The sequence below is a fragment of the Podarcis erhardii genome (assembly GCF_964252035.2).
Source record: "Podarcis erhardii genome assembly, chromosome: 14".
Classification (NCBI taxonomy): domain Eukaryota; kingdom Metazoa; phylum Chordata; class Lepidosauria; order Squamata; family Lacertidae; genus Podarcis; species Podarcis erhardii.
The window spans coordinates 464591-481969 of record NC_138503.1 but is presented as its reverse complement, the minus strand read 5'-3'; the positions used below and the strand labels follow the sequence as shown (position 1 = coordinate 481969).

Here is a 17379-nt window from a genome sequence, read left to right as displayed (position 1 = left end):
TTGATATTTGCAGCTGTGCTTATCTCCATTTCCATTCTTTGGCCACATAGAATGGTGTCGGCTTCCTTTGTTTCTGAGATACATGATACAAGTGGTGAGGCAACACATGCCATGGTCACATTACTTTGTATCAGTCTGAGCATCTGTTTCTTTGGCCTTGACTGTCATTGTCAGCTGAAACCACAGTAACAGGCTTTCCTGGGCTGTGTCCTCATGCTACACCCCAACCCCCAATGGTCTGCTGAGTCTGTCTTGAGCCATCATGAAATCAGGCTCTGGTCACTTGATCAGATTATCAGTACACAAACATGGAAAATTCTCTCTTCAAATGACAAATCTCTTCACCACATATTTATGTATTTGAGGGGAAAACATTGTAGCTCAGTGGCATGCAGAAGGTCCCAGGTCCCTTCCTTGGCATCTCTGATTAAATAAGAGCTAGGGAAGAATTGTCACTCCCTGAGACCCCATCAGGGCTATGCAGACAGATATTCTGTTGTTGTTGTTTTTTAAATCATGATTTTTATTAAGTTTTCCATATTTCATTTCATTTTATAATACATATCCCAAGCTTACATTACTACTCCAAGCGAGTATCGACTTCCTTCCATCACTCTTTCTGACTTTCCTATTATTTTAACATATTTGTCACATTTCTATAATCACTTCTTTACCTTATATAATCATTTAACAATCACCTTTTCATTTGTAAATTAGCTCCTTCTTTCCACATTACAAAACATTTCACGTTAATGTTACAAAGGTTTTTAGGTGTTTACAACTTTCTTTAGGTGTTTACAACTTTCTACATCATTTTCATTAAATTTTTTTTAAGTGCCACACATGCCGTAAATTTGATTGTTTTATTCCACATTACCTCCCACCTCTCAAAATCAATATTATGCCCCAGATCCTGTGCCCATCTTATAATCACACTCTTTACCGCCTAATCCTTTGTTTTGCACTCTAGTAGTACCTTATACATTTTTGATATAATTTTCTTATTACTACCCAGCAGTTCTGTCTTAATCTTTGATTGGATGTTACTAAAACCATTGCTTTTATTGTCTTTCTTAAAGATATCTTGTAATTGGTGGTATTGTAACCAATTGGTTAATTTCCCTCTAAATTCTTTGAATGATTTTAACTTTAATTTACCATCCACTTCCACCAATAGCTCTCTATTGGTCCTTTCCCATTTTTTTCTTTTTTACTGCAAATGCCGCTAATGGTGAGACCCAACACGGAGTTTTACGTTCTAATAGATTTTTATGTCTAGTCCATACCTCATACAAGGATTTTCTAATGATGTGGTGCAGAAACCCTCTATGAACTTTTGTCTTTCCGTACCACAGGTAGGCGTGCCACCCATATCTATTATCGAATCCCTCTAAATCTAGTACCTCCTCATTGTCTAATGCTATCCAATCACGCAACCAACAAAAACAAGATGCTTCATAATAAATTAGATCTGGCTGGGAGAATCCACCTCTTTCTTTTGCATCAGTCAGGATTTTATATTTGATCCTAGGTTTCTTTCCCAGCCAGATATATTTAGAAATACATTTTCGCCAGATGTCAAATTGTTTCGTTCCACATATAATAGGAATGGTCTGGAATAACAGTTTCGGGAGCACGTTCATTTTAATAGCAGCAATTCTGCCCATCAACGATAATTTCATTCTGGTCCAAATTTCCAGGTCTTGTTTAATCTCTGTCCACACCTGTCAGAGTCACCCGTGGTCCCAGCTCACAAGAGACCAAAGTCCACTCCAGCTTATGTACAAAAGCTTTTATTGAAGAACATTAGTAGCTTTACATCCGAGATCCGTGACCCTACGTCTGTTACCCTTAGACCGCTGAAGTCCCCTCTGAGTCACTCCCGCCTCGACACCAGTTTAAGAGGCTTGTACTGGTCCACCTCTTTCTCTCTTTCCTTTTCTGCAGGGTCTTTCTGCCCCCCTGTGTTCTCTCCCTTCGGGACTCTCCAGAGGCTGAATCCTCTGCCGCCTCCTCCCCCCTCCTTCGGGCTTTGGGACCAGGCTCCTCCTCAGGACTCTCTTCATTTCCGCGCGCCTCCCATTTTGAACTTGGCGCGCGTACGTTGCTCCTGACCTTCCCTTCGACAGTTACACTGCCCTCAATACTACTTTCCTCCCCTTCCGGCAGGACGTTTTGCCCTGATCTCCTTCCCCTCTCTGCTTCCTGTTCTGCTCCTTCTGACACACTGGTCACTCCTCCCCCCTCACTCCGTTCCAGCGGAGCAGCCGGTCTCGCTCTCCAACTCCCACTGGGGGTTCCCCCTTCGTTTCCCTGCTCCTGACTGCTTCCCCCTCTAGCTCCCCTTGGCTTGACCAGAGGGGCTCCCTTTTGGGAGTCCTCCGATTCACTGGACGGACTCATGGACAATCTTGGGTCATTGTCATCCTCTTCCTCGTCAGTCTGGAATCCTTCCCCCTCACTCTGCGTCTCTCTCCCTGAACCCCTGACAACACCTTTTCATAATTATCTTTATATAAGTTGATGTTTTTTGTCGTTAGCCATACCCCCAAATATTTTACTTTTTTTGCAATTGTTAGTCCTGTTTTCATTTGTAACTCTTCTATTTCTTTACTATCCATGTTTTTTGTTAGTAGTTTCATTTTGCTTTTATTAAGTTTAAATCCAGCAAGATGACCATATTCTTCTATTTTTTCCATTGCCTCAATTGAACTATTTATTAGTTGTTCCAACGTCAACACTACATCATCTGCAAAAGCTTTATATTTGTATTCTTTTAAACCAATTTCTATACCTTTTACTCTTTTGGTTTCAGTTATTTTTTTCAGCAGAACATCTAGTGTCGTTATGAATAATAATGGCGATAGCAGGCAGCCCTGCCTTGTCCCCTTCGTTATCTCAATTCTTTCTGTTGAAGTATTGTTAATTATTAATCTAGCATATTGTTCGGAATAGATAGATTTAATTCCATTCAGATATTCTGAGCGAGTATCGAGGCAGCTTCTTATGTATTTTGTGACTTGATGCAAGAACCTTCCCTCTCAGTCTCAGTCACCTCACTGCTATGTTAGGAAAGTGATATTGCTATGTTAGGAAAGTGATTCCTTAGAAGGCTGTTGTAAGAAAAAAAGTGGGTTTTTTTAATTGTACCCATGGTTTTTCAGAACATATGGCTTGTCTAGCTGATGCACTTACCTAAACTCTCCTTTTACATGCCTTCTGAGGACATCAATTTTTATTTTTCTTGCATGCTGCCCCCACCAAAGTAAATTTTTGTGTTTCATTTGTGTTCCTTTGCATACTGCTGTATCTGTATTTTATTTTGTTGTACTTAGCTTTGGGGGGAAACCCTTAATAGACAAATATACAATGTTTAAATTGTTATATCGAACCAAAAACAGAGGTGCCACACTACTGGCAATTGCAAGTGTGAGAACATTGCTGGAAATTAGCATGTTGAATCCTAAGATCATCTGGGGTGCATGTCCAGTGGTTGTTGCTTCTGCTTGGATGATTTGGATAAAATGATTCTAGGGTAATTAAATGTTGACCTACATATCCATTTTTCATTTTCATATACAGTGGTACCTCGGGTTAAGAACTTAATTCATTCCGGAGGTCCATTCTTAACCGGAAACTGTTCTTAACCTGAGGTACCACTTTAGCTAAAGGGGCCTCCCACTTCCGCCGTGCAATTTCTGTTCTCATCCTGAAGCAAAGTTCTGAACCCGAGGTACTACTTCCGGGTTAGCAGAGGCTGTAACCTGAAGCATATGTAACCTGAAGCGTCTGTAACCCAAGGTACCACTGTATAGTTATTGTGTTCTATATAATTTTAAGTATAATTCCCCATACAACAAGTGAATAGTAAGAGAACTCATACAAGTAATGCTGACACAACCCCTCACACACACTACCGTATTTTTCGCTCTATAAGATGCACCAGACCATAAAACGCACCTAGTTTTTGGAGGAGGAAACAAGAAAAAAAATATTCTGAATCCCAGAAGCCAGGACAGCAAGCGAGATCGCAGTGATCCCGCTTGCTGTCCTGGCTTCTGGGATAGCCACACGCAGCCCCCGGCAGCGGGATGAAGGCTCCTGTTGCCCAGGAGAACCTGCGCATGGCTAAGGCCTGGGAAGTGCTCTTTCCCTGGGGAAAAGCCCCCAAGCTCCACACGGCTCTTTAAAGGGAGCACTGAGCAGAGCCTCCCACCTGCATTCACTCCATAAGACGCACACACATTTCCCCTTACTTTGTAGGAAGGGAAAAGTGTGTCTTATAGAGCGAAAAATACGGTAAGCAGAATAAGAGAAGCATAACCACCCGACCCCACCCTGCTTGCCACTCCCCCCTCTCCTTTTTTTTTCTTCTTCTTCTTCTTCTTCTTCCTAATTGTTTAAACCAATTCATAAGAAGAGTTTTGGATTTGATATCCCGCCTTTCACTCCCTTTAAGGAGTCTCAAAGCGGCTAACATTCTCCTTTCCTTTCCTTCCCCACAACAAACACTCTGTGAGGTGAGTGGGGCTGAGAGACTTCAGAGAAGTGTGATGAGCCCAAGGTCACCCAGTAGCTGCATGTGGAGGAGCGGAGACGCGAACCCGGTTCCCCAGATTACGAGACTACCGCTCTTAACCACTACACCACACTGGCTCTCAAGAACTTATACATTGATCACTAATAATGAAACATATGTTGTAGATATTTTTCCACAATTATTATGCTATTTTTGTGACATACAAATGACATGAGAAAACTTGTATAATGTTATTCTTGTTTATATAAGCCAATAAACACACACACACACAATTTTAGTTCTAATTTCCCCTAATTTCTTTCCAAGCAATTTCCCCCAAAATAACACATTTCTGTTTGTTATTGCCACAAATATATGTATTTTTGATGCACACTTTTCCCTAACGTATGTCCACATTGTTTTTTGTTGGAGAACCATGTGGCAAAATTCCAAGAAGTGCAAATTTCAAAAGAAAGCTGTGTTTCAGTGTGCCTCTTGTTTAAGGAAGGGTGAATTGGGTCAGTTTCATGTTAAGGGAACTGAATTTCCCTACCATCCCTCTGTTCATATTGAGACACATTCTCTTTTGCTTTGGGGTTCATTTTTTATGCTTTCTGGACTTTTTGTTTCATTTTAACTGAGATGTGGTCATTGTTGCCCAGGCAGCCTGTGCAAACACCCCTCTCTGAGCTTCTGGGAATGGGGCGAGGTTAGAATACAAATGCTGCAAATAAAACGAAAAAATAGAATAAAAAATCAATGAATACTATATCATATGAAGGCAAAGGAATGGGGAACATGGTCTTAGCATGGGCATAGTGAGGACTTTTGTTAGCGGGGCAGAACTGACATGATTGGTCAGTTAAGTATTTCTATTGTTTTATTTGATAGGGAGCAGCTGCCCTCTGTCCCCCGCCCCCTTAGCTATGCCCATGGGTCTTATGAAACGAAATGTGGTATTTTGGGGTTGTGGCTCTCTCTCTCCCCCCCCCCCCTGGTGGCTGGTAACTTGCAAGGAAGGAGGACTTGTATTAGCAGCACACAAAAAGAGAGAGAGAGAGAGAGAGAGAGAGAGAGAAGGAGGGAGGGAGGGAGGGAGGGAGGGAGGGAGAGTATTCTTCCAGAACCATGGTAATATGGAAATAAACAAGTCTGGTTCCACACTTGCATCAGCATCGCCTGGGCAACCTGGGAGCGAATTGCAACATGAGGCATTGTTTATGTTCCAAAAAGGAGGGGGTAGAGGAGGAATTGGAAAGCTGAGTAACATCCCCACTCCTTATTTGAAATCTACATCCAGATTTCCATTCCATCCAGAGAAGCAGCATCAGCGGTATGGGTGACTGACACAACCAATTACTACTTTGATTGGTAACTGAAATCCTAAGACCTTTGTTTGCTGTGTATTAGCATGATTAGGGTTAGGGAGCATAGCAATGCAAAGGCCAGTTGCCACCTCTCTTAGAAACGTGGCATCCAAAGTGCTCAGGGTGAGGGATCAGGCCTGGTCTCATGCTCTGGAGGTGGTCTCCCTTCATTCTGCTCCTCTATCCTGAAGGGCTCTGGGATTGGGGTGGACACAGTTGTGGTTTTCCAGGGAGGAAGGGTCAGACTTATGCTTGGAATGTCTGGAATCAGTATTTTGGTACCTGGAAAAGGGCAGGCGGCAGCTTACTCATGCCAAATATAAGCAGGATATAAATGTAAGAAGACAACTAGCTAAATAAATACTCCCCCTTCAATGCCATCTAGGTCTTCAGCTGGTGGGTCAGGACTTCCACCAATACTTCCACCATGCAAATATATGGTCAATGATAAAGAAATGGGTCCCCAAATGCACGTTACTGAAAAGGTTGGAGATCCCGATCTAGCCTTTCATCCATCATAGAATCACAGAGCCAGTGTGGTGTAGTGGTTAAGAGAGGTAGTCTCGTAATCTGGGGAACCGGGTTCGCGTCTCCGCTCCTCCACATGCAGCTGCTGGGTGACCTTGGGCCAGTCACACTTTTCTGAAGTCTCTCAGCCCCACTCACCTAACAGAGTGTTTGTTGTGGGGGAGGAAGGGAAAGGAGATTGTTAGCCGCTTTGAGACTCCTGAAGGGGAGTGAAAGGCGGGATATCAAATCCAAATCCAACAGAACTGTAGAGTTGGGAAGGCCCATGAGTGTCATCTAGTCCAATCCCCTGCCATGCAGGAATCTTTTACCCAACATGGTGCTCGAACCCATGACCCTGAGATTAAGAGTCCCATGCTGCACCAACTGAGTTATCCTAGGTTCAACAAGTCTTGTGGCAGCAAATTCCACACATTAATGGTGAGTGTGCTTTGCTGCCAACAAATAAGAACGTAAGAACATAAGAATCTGTTGGATCTGGCCAAAGGGCATCTAGTTCAGCATTCTGTTCTCACAGTGACCAACCAGATGCCTGTGGGAAACCTGCAAGCAGGATCCAAGCACTCTCCTCCCATGTTTCCAGCAACTGGTATTCAGAAGCAGGACATAGTCATCCTGACTAGTTGTCATTGATAGCTTTATCCTCCTCTGTGAATTTATCCAGTCCTCTTTAAAAGCCATCCATGTTGGTGGTCAGCACTGCCTCCTGTGGGAGGGCGTTCCATAGTTAAACTAAGCGCTGTTTATTGGGGCTTTGCTTAATGCTATCAACACACATGAAACTATTTCCCCAACTCCTGCCTGCTGGTTCCCCTTGCATGTTTCTTTTGGTGTGTTTTCTACATGGCTATTTTGCTATTAATCATCTCTATTGTTTTCCTTCTGCTGTTTGGGATCGTGCTACTGTTGCTTGAGCTGCTTGTAATTATATTTTATGGTTGCAATTTCATTCCATGTTGTTCATTTTAAATTGTTCTGAGCTGCCTTGGGGACCTTGTTGTTGAAAGGCAGGCTGGGGGGGGGGAGTAAAATCAGGGGTGGATAACCTTTTTTTTTTTTAGTGCAAGGGCCATATTTAATAACCATCTGAGGGCCATGTACCAGTGTTGAATGGGGTTAGAGACAAAAACTGGGTGGAGCAACAGGAGGGACTCTTTGTGCATTAGGCTATAATCCAGCTCCACAACCCCCCCCCCAAGGTTCTATACCTACCCCTGCCCCCATCTTCATCTAGGAAAGCAAGAGGCTTTGATCTCACATTCCAGCCAGGCAAAAGCACTTGAAGAGGGCACAAAGCAGGGGCAGGGAAGCTTGTGACCTGGAGAGAGTGCTAATGGTCAGAGAGAGAGAGGTCTGGTTGGTGGCATGTGGCTCCTGGGCTGAGCCTCCCATTCCTGGTTTAAATAAACAAAGGCACCCAGACCTCTGGATTCACCCTCATTCCCTCAGCCCTTACAGTGCAGGGGCTGCAAAGGGGCTCTTCTCTGTCTGTTGTTGGACTAAAACTCCCATCATCCGATGGTGACTGGGGCTGATGGGAGTTGGAGTCCAACAAGCTCTTGGGATGTTGGCTACCCTGGCCTAAGGACATGCCCTTAAATCACATAAACAAGCATCAATCTCCATTCTTTTAGCACTTATGGTCCTTATGTGGCCAAAACAGCACCATCTGTGCAAGACGGAGGGCTCAGCAAGCCTGGAGAAAACGGCAAGGTTTGAAGATAGGATAGGATAGGATAGGATAGGATAGGATAGGATAGGATAGGATAGGATAAGATCCCTCAGAGGAGAACACCCCCCTCTCCAAATAGCCCAATGTGAACTTAGCATACTTAGTGGAAATTGAATACTGTTTGGGGTGGGGTAGAACGGAGTAGCTGGAACCCTGAGCTGCAACACTCCATGGTGCAACATTTTATTGCAGGTTGGACTTGCATTCATTCATTTATTTTCATTCCCCAGAGCACTGGTGACACATACGACTCCCCACTGCAGTGGGCACACTCCAATGCTGACTTCCAGAGCCAAAGGTGCAGCTCAGCCTGTTAGTTGTCTTTCTGGTATCTCTAAGCATCCAGCCAGAGTGCCAGCCATCAAGAAGCAGTATGCGTCCATCAGTGCCAAGTATAAAGGTGAGCTGGGGGAATAGATGGGGCAAGAGAGAGAAGGAGATCAGGAATACAGAGGTACCCATATCTTTGCCAATCTGGATGTGTTCAACAGCATTGTTGAAAGACCCTCTGGCATCTGGTTAGCCCCTGTGAGAACAGGATGCTGGACTCGGTGGCTGGCTGGCTTGATCCATCAGGGTTCCTTTTTTGTTCTTGTGGAAACCAAAGAAGGAAACTGATCTACATTTCTCAGTCACCATCAGAACTTTCTTCCAAGAGTACTGCTAGCATGCGAGACAGTGCATAAATAATAATAAATAATAAATTTTATTTATATCCTGCCCTCCCCAGCCGAAGCTGGGCTCAGGGCAGCTAACAACAATAAAATAATACAACATTCTAAAATCATTTCATTATAAAATTAATTCAAATCAAATTGATGGCAACCATTGGGCTAGAGCTCTGTGAAGATTGCCAAAGGAGGGAGTCAGGCTAATAATAATATTTTCCCCCCTTTTGTTTTCCTTTTCCTGTGGCTGGTATGTCACCACTGCTGTTGTCCTACCAGGGTAACGCTTGTTTAAAGGGGATGAAGGAAGGGGGTTGGGAGATTACAGGCAGAGCATAGGTAGTTGAGTAAAATGGGAAGTCTTCTCTGGCTTGAATTATAGTCCGAGCCACAGAAGAATTCAGGTGCCTTGTAATGCTCACTTCCTATTGCAATGCAAATATCCTGGCCCAAGGCTAGCGAGATTTTACCAGAGGGAGAAGAAAAGTATGTTGTGGGACTTCCATCAGCCCCAGCCAGTCTGGTTCAATGGTCAGAGATGATGGGAGTTGCAGTGCAGCAACACCTGGAGAGCTGTAGCTCCACAACCCAATATATTATTCAATATATTATTCAACACAATATATTATTCCATTTTGCCCTTTTACTATTACCCAGTGTGGCAGCTCATAATCTGCAAATGCTAATGGTTCTGGGTTGTCTTCCCATTATTTTATCCCCCTCCACCCTTGTGGTTCTCTTGCAGGGCCAGGACCTGGGAAGTATAGTAGGCAGCCTCTCACTGGCATTAAGGACCATGACTTCACCAAGTATGCTGAGCCAGCCTACACAATGCGTGTGAAATCCAGTGAAAGATGTAAGATGCTGACAAGTTAGGTTCTGTGTTATTTGGGTTTTCCCAACAGCATTAACTGACCCACAGGGTGAAGCTGACTAAACAACTGTTAAATTTGCTGGCAAAACATTTGAACAGAGATTGACAACCTGTGTTTTTGGGACTCTCTAATTATCGGGGCCACAGTTGATGGGACCTGGATGATCCATGATCAAGAGCTGGGTGGCTTTCCAAAGTTTCCATTCCAACTGGATCAATGGCACTGCATGTAGGTGGCTAATGTAGTTGTTTCTTGACTACAACTCCCATCAGCCCCAGTCAGCATGGTCAAGAATGATAGGAGTTGTAGTCCAGCAAGGGCTGGAGGGTCTTATACTGCTGATTTAGGGCCCTTCATAGTAAAATTATGGCTGCACCAAAATCAGGGTTCTCAGTTGTACAGCTGCGGACCTTAGTGGGAAGAGGATGATCTACACCATGTTGAAGGATAACAGGAATGGAGGTGCAGGGGGCGGAGCTTAACATATTCACTGCTATCTAGCTAGTGGGTGCCTTTAATTGATATCGGATAGGAAGTCAGTCATTGCAACCAAGCTAAATAGCTCAGAATCCACACCATGCCTCATGCAGACAATTCTTCTTTCCTTTGCAAGTGATCTCGATCACGGAGAGTCCTGGGCCCTGCTACTATGTGGACCCAAGCATTTCCCGTCTAGGGATATGGAGACCAGTTTCATTCCGCATGGTGCAAGAGAGAAAGCGGCCATGTAAGTTGAAAGATGAGAGATACTATGATGGTCAAGATGGGGCTGGAGTGGCATCTGTGCAATTTTGTGATGAAAACGTTTCTTTCTCACCTTGTGCAAAGAAGGCTTGTTGGTCAATCCCTGAACATGCAAGAGAGGGAAAGAAAAAGAATGAGTGTGAGTGAATGAGCAGGTGTGTTATGCATGAAAATGGATGTGTGGGAGCATTATGTGTGGAGCTGTGGTCTTAAAGCACTGAGTCTCTTGGGCTTGCCGAGCAGAAGGTTGGTGGTTCGAATCCCTGAGACAGGGTGAGCTCCCGTTGCTCTGTTCCAGCTTCTGCCAATCTAGAAGCTTGAAAGCATACTTGTGCAAGTGGATAAATAGGTACTGCTCCAGCGGGAAGGTAAACGGCATTTCCATGCACTCTAGCTTCTATCACAGTGTCCCGTTGCACCAGAATGCTGGCCACATGACCCAGAAAGCTGTCTGCTCCTTCAGCCTGAAGCGAGATGAGCGCCACACTGCATAGACCCCTTTGACTGGACTTACAGTAACTGTCCAGAGGTCCTTTACCTTACATTTACCTTTTACCTGCATGCATGTGGATTTGTGTATGAATGACAGAGAGCAGGGGTAGACTTTGGTAATATGGTTTTCTAAGTGAGGACAAAATTTGGCACTTCCCCCAATATATTTTATTTCCACAGTAATTCCTTTTGGTACAGTTGCTTTTTAATGGGGTTTCTCAGTAGGTACCCACATGAATATAAGTATGAATTATTACTACTACTACTACTACTACTACTACTACTACTACTATTGCTACTACCAATATTATTACTATTATTATTATTTTATGCCCCCTTGGCTCAGCACCCTGATCAGGGGAACAGCCTGCACTGCCCTAGATCTGGCACTACAGAGAGAAGCATATGAAAAAGAGACAGGTGGCCTCACCCTCTTTTTTTATCAGCCACACACACTGTTTGTCCCAGCCCCACTGGTTTGCAGGCCCTGGAAGGTTGACTGCATGGGAGTGTTGTCCCTAGGCTGTAAAAGTTTATTCACTCTTTGATAAAAAAATTATTTCTGAGTAGGGGGTGACAAGAACCAGACAGAAAAACCAGCTATGTACAGAGACCTTACCTAAGTGGGCTGTTTGATGTGGGAGATTGTCTGGGCTGATATCAAAGTGTAGTTTGAAAGCGTCTGTGACGCCCATCCATCCCTCCATTCATTCTGTGTGTGTGATCCCTATTGCTTTCCAGCTATTGGCCTTGACCGAGTGGGGCTGCTCTGGATACTCCTAACATTAGCATGTAAAACAGCAACTTAAAAAACAAACAAACCCTGCATGGCAGATTGCTCCTTCTCTTTAAGCCTCAATGTTTCTCACCTGTCAGATTTTACGTCCATCATTCCTGCCTCCTCCTGTGCTCCTGTAGAATATGATGTACCCACAGGTTTATCCACATGCTCGACAGTGGGGAGCACTAAGTGAGGGGTGTCACCTATCTGCTCTTGGCTTGCAGTTATATCTTGTACACCTGCCCCAAATGAGTATTACGTGGAGAAGATACACCCACTTGAAGAGTCGAATGCACCAGCGTACACTATGGGCCTTCGAACGCACTACTGGGTGAGCAGCCCAAACCCAGCACCCAACCAATACACCCTTCCACAGACACTGGGTCCAAAGCTGCCTGTCAAACCTGCAGCTCCCTGCCTCTCAATGGCATCCAGTGCCTCTGTGTGGGGCTATGCTAAAGACCTGGTGAGAGGGCCTGGCCCGGCAATGTATACCATACCTGAACCAGATGTTTACCTGTGCCACCAGCCATCCTACAGCATCTCCCAAAGGTTTGCTTCCTCCAGCAAGAACTATACGCCAGGACCCCCTGACTACAATGCGGAGCTGGTCACCGCCAACAAACCCAGAGCCCCACGGTTCAGTCTTGGGATTCGTCACTCTGAGTATTCTCATGGCACACCTCCAGTTTGTTTACTCAAAGAGTGAGGGAGAACTCACAGGCCACAGAGGTGACTTGCCCCTTTGGGTAGACCCACCTCCAAATAATTCCATTGTGACACAGTGTCAGGAAGCAGGTGTAAATAGCTTGTTTCAGAGGGAGAGATTCTGATGAACTTTGAACACGTTTGGGCTATGCCAGGGTCAGGTAATTGGGGAGGGGGACTAGATAGCTCGACTTAGAAAAGCCCTCCTTTGTGAAACAGGAGGTCTGCCTTGGTTCTTGCCAAAATGCTTTCTCTATTCTTCCTTCTTCCAGTGTGCATTACTAGTGTTTTATTTTTATTTCTAAGGAACTGGCTAGCATAGGGTGAAGTGTTTCTCATCCCACCACTTAATTCGCTTTCTGTTGCAGAAAATTATTGGGAAGAAGGCTAAGATGCTCTTTTTGCTCATATAAGAAACAGTTTTATAATTTTATAAGTATTACCTTTTTTTTTTTACAAAGCTCCATAAATATTTATTTTTCTTGCTACTATTCTATTTACACTGAGAATGAAATGCAAAATGAGAGAGCTGTTTTTAATATTGTGTTTTACCAGTGTATATTGAAGAGCCTTCCAAAGAGTGAATTTATAGGGCAGTCTATGTAACTTGCTTACATGTTACTTGCTTTGCGTAAGTAAATAAATAAATAAATCCAATTTAGATCACAGTTTTGGATTTTGTCAGCTTGGGATGACTAATGTACCTTCTAACATGCCTATCATCAAACCACATTCATTATGCTCTCAACTGATAAATGTAGGCTACATTGATTATGTTCATGAGCTCTGTGCATCCCTTCCCCCTCCATACCCAGGTGATTCAATGTATGAAAGGGAGAGTGAGACTGGGCTGCTTAGGTATCGTTTTCTATCCTAACCTCTTATTTGCTGCATGCAGCACCATTTCTGTTCTGCTACAGTTTGTCTCCTGCCAGCAAATATGTTATTTGTCTTGTTGTCTGCTGGTGGTGAAATTATGGCACTTCACATCAGTCTTGAGGTTGAGGGTGCCTCCTGCCCACAACACATACACAGAATTTCCTCTAAGAGAAATGCTGGTTCTTAGCTCTCTCCTCCTAATCTAGATGAGCACAAGCCAAAAACCACTTTCTTGGGAAGAAGACTCACCTAACTCACTCACTTCACAATAAGAATGCATAAGAACCAGGCTCTAAACTGCCTTTTTTCAATGTATTATTTATCCTGTAATAGGAATGTTTTCCCACTATTCTATTCTCCTATAAACAAGATGGGAACTAAGCTGACCTCCTTTCTCTCATTTGTTTGCTGCTCTTGTTCCATGTATCATTTTTACAGCACTTCCAGCCAACTTTATCCAACCTCTTTGCAAGTGCATGAGTGAAATATTATTATTAATATTAATAATTCAATTTTTATATAATCTTTTAGCAAAAGATTTCAGGGTGGTGTACAACATTAGGAACACATTACAAAACATCAAAAAACATAATAAAAAACATAATAAAAACATAGTAAGAAGCATACTGACAAACAGTCTAATAGTAAAGGTAAAGGGACCCCAGACCATTAGGTCCAGTCGTGACCGACTCTGGGGTTGCAGAGCTCATCTTGCTTTATTAGCCGAGGGAGCCGGCGTTTGTCCGCAGACATGTGGACCAGCATGACTAAGCCGCTTCTGGCGAACCAGAGCAGTGCACGGAAACGCCGTTTACCTTCCCGCCTATTTATCTACTTGCACTTTGACGTGCTTTCGAACTGCTAGGTTGGCAGGAGCAGGGACCGAGCAACGGGAGCTCACCCCATCACGGGGATTCAAACCTCCAACCTTCTGATTGGCAAGTCCTAGGCTCTGTGGTTTAACCCACAGAGCGTCCTTAAAACATAGTTTTATAAAATTAAAACATGGTAAGAAGCATACTGACAAACAGTCTAATAGTAAAGAACCATAACAGTCCTTTCTTGCACTTTCATAGGCCATAGATTATTTACTAGCCATAAACTTTGGTAAACCGGAATGTTTTTACCTGATGTCTAAAGACATGCAATGATGTCTACACCACTTTGTTCGCTACCCAGGAGCGGAACCACACTTTAAATCAAACATGGAGCCAAGGAAATGAACTCAAGTCCAGCATCCAGGAGGGACTCAATGTTTATTGTAACTATTGCAATAGGGCAGAGATCAACTTAACGTGGTTGTCCTCTGCCATGAGGAGAATTAGAACAAGGCTTATACAGGCAGCACACAAAGAGCCATAAAAAACATCTAAACATCTAAACATTCTTAAAACAAACATCCTTCTACATACAACAGGAAAGGTTACAGGTCATGAGAAGTAAAGCACACATGGCTCCTTATTGGTATCCTCACCCCCACAATAACCTTGCAGTGGCCTACATGTGCCCAGGCCTTTGCCCTCAAATGTCCACTTCTGTCACCATTGCCCTGGCAACCAGGTCTTCATCAGTATTGTTTACATTCCAGTCCCTATTTCACTTCCCTTCATTCCTGAGCCATCTCAAAAAGTTTCAAGGAGATACTTGGATTTACACTTTGGTGCTAATGAGAACCAGTGCTTTTTTCTATAAAAATAGGTGCATGTACTCACCACGAAGTTGTTACAGTAAGTGCCACATTTTTAATTACAAAAAAAGAGTTACAGGTACTGCGTATCCTTGAGTAACCCCTGAAAAAAAAAGAACTGAGAACAACATCCTTAATGACCATTTGTACCATTTTCAGGGTAGATAGGGTTTCTTGTTTATGGCCTAGAGAGCATAAGGTTGTAAAATGCAGGCCACATGAACCTCACACAGAAAACAAATATTTCCCTTTCTGCATTCTATCCAAGAGGTGAAATGCAGTTAACAGTGAAACAATGAAGAACTATACACACACACACACACACACACACACACACACACACCCTTGGGTCTCTAATTCTTATATTAGCACCAGGTGAGCTTCTCTGGGGAAAGCATTCCATATCAGGGACCCACCACAGAAAAGGTCCATTCTCTTGTTGCCACCCTCAAAATCTTTCTGGGAGGAGTGGCATAGCGAAGGGCCTCAGAGACTAGAACGGTGTAGGTCTGGATCAGTTTGTATGGGGAGAAGTGGCCCTTAAGGGTCCTGAGCCGTGTAAGGCTCAACATTAGCACTTTGAATTGGGCCCAGAAACTAATCGGTAGTCAGTGCAACTGTGCCAGGATTGGTGTTATATGCTCAAACCATCTTGTTCTGGTGAGCAATGTGGCCATTGCAGCAGCTGAAGTTTCCAAACCGTCTTCAAAGACAGAATTATGTATAACATGTTGCAGTAAATCAACCTAGAGGGTACCAGAGTATAGGCCACAGAAGTGAGGCTATCCCTGTGCAGATAGGGGCGTAGCTGGGCCACAAACTGAAGCTGGCAGAAGGCTCTCTGTGCTACTGAGGCCACCTGGGCCTCTTGGGACTGGGAATGATTTTTGCCTGGAGAGCTTATGCCAGTGTTGGCAATTTTGATCTAGATGGACTAATGGTTCTGATATAAGGCAGCTTCCTATATTCTGAGAAATGACAATGGATTCCAAAGCTGTGGCATGAGCTGCTGTCATAGAATCCTAGTTCTGTAATTTGAATGACTGCTAAAAATACCAGAAAATTAAAGTTTGGTTCAATTGTTGGCCTTACCCTTTCCCCATACTTAATATAGGCGTGTATCTGAAGAAGTGTGCATGCACACGAAAGCTCATACCAAGAACTAACTTAGTTGGTCTTTAAGGTGCTACTGGAAGGAATTTTTTTTATTTTGTTTTAATATAGGCTGTTCACTTTTTTTAAAATAATGCTTTTACAGCTCTGTATGCCAACCTAGCAGTTTGAAAGCACGTCAAAGTGCAAGTAGATAAATAGGTACCACTCTGGCAGGAAGGTAAACGGCGTTTCCGTGAGCTGCTCTGGTTCGCCAGAAGCGGCTTAGTCATGCTGGCCACATGACCCGGAAGTTGTACGCCAGCTCCCTCAGCCAATAAAGCGACATGAGCGCCGCAACCCCAGAGTCGGCCACGACTGGACCTAATGGTCAGGGGTCCCTTTACCTTTATGTTTATCTTTTTAACCATTAATTCATCAAACACCTTTTTTAAATGTGTGCATGCGTAAAACTTCTAAAGTCTGGAAAAGGAAAGGTTTCCATATGTAAGATAGCTTCCAAATTAGCCTCTGTTCTTAAAATGCATTTTTCTTTAGTCTTTGGTAAAATTTAGCATGGTAGGTCATTAGCAGTATCAAGGTAAAGCCTATTGGCCATGACCACCTGGCAGATTATTTTGGGACCTAAAAAGGAGCTATCTTAAGAAAGGTAATAAATTATACATTGTACCGGGAAGAGACGATTACCTCTTTGGGGCTGGGGCAAGAGGTTTTTGAAAAGAGCCCCCGGGGACAGGGAGGAGATCGAAGCAAGCCCAGCATCTGTGCCCCGAGCTCGGTGGGTGGGCAGTCCCTGCTTCGAGCTCCGGATGTGAGGGAATAGTAGAAGAGGGAAGAAAGCTTCGCCGGCACCATTTCAGGAGAGGGAAATAACCACGGAAGTGAGTCCATTTTGGAAGAGGGCAGAAAGCGTCGCCGGCGCCATTTTAGGAGATGGAAATAACTAGCGGAAGTGCCTCCATGTAGGACTCCATGGTGGAAGAGAGGAAAAAAGCGCAGCCAACATCATTTTAGGAGACGGAAATGATCCCAGGGACGCTGTAAGCAGCAGTTGCTCTGTTTCCAGTCAATAAAAATTGATTGCAAGGTGTGCTTCATGGCATAACTTTCACGTGCAATAGAGGCCTCGATGCAGTGGCGATACATAAATATCTTTAAAGGTGCCACTAGAGGGCAACACCTAACAGCAATCACCTTGTGGTCCTGTGAACACCAAGCAAAATACTGAGAAGCAAATTTATTAGAAACCCCTAAACTGGTGTCTTGTCATTACTGGGAGGGGATTC

General features: G+C 43.9%; 1 protein-coding gene and 1 long non-coding RNA gene across 3 annotated transcripts; one reads left to right on the top strand and one right to left on the bottom strand.

Moving 5' to 3' along the window:
- The first annotated feature begins 5589 nt into the window (after positions 1–5589).
- Positions 5590–13082, top strand: CIMAP1C (ciliary microtubule associated protein 1C). Its single transcript, XM_081839158.1, has 5 exons — positions 5590–5852; positions 8377–8546; positions 9560–9670; positions 10303–10416; positions 11931–13082. The coding sequence occupies exons 1-5, from the start codon at positions 5656–5658 to the stop codon at positions 12413–12415; spliced, it is 1077 nt and encodes a 358-aa protein (XP_081695284.1). The 5' UTR covers positions 5590–5655; the 3' UTR covers positions 12416–13082.
- Positions 8306–17290, bottom strand: LOC309328945. 2 transcript variants are annotated; one of them, XR_014150936.1, is made up of 4 exons: positions 16764–17290; positions 15006–15083; positions 10507–10536; positions 8316–8551 (listed from the first exon to the last, which is right to left on the bottom strand). It is a non-coding gene; the product is annotated as an uncharacterized lncRNA (long non-coding RNA). The 2 variants fall into 2 exon arrangements; XR_014150937.1 differs by lacking the exon at positions 10507–10536 and having other exon boundaries at positions 8306–8551; positions 16764–17282.
- Positions 17291–17379: the final 89 nt, after the last annotated feature.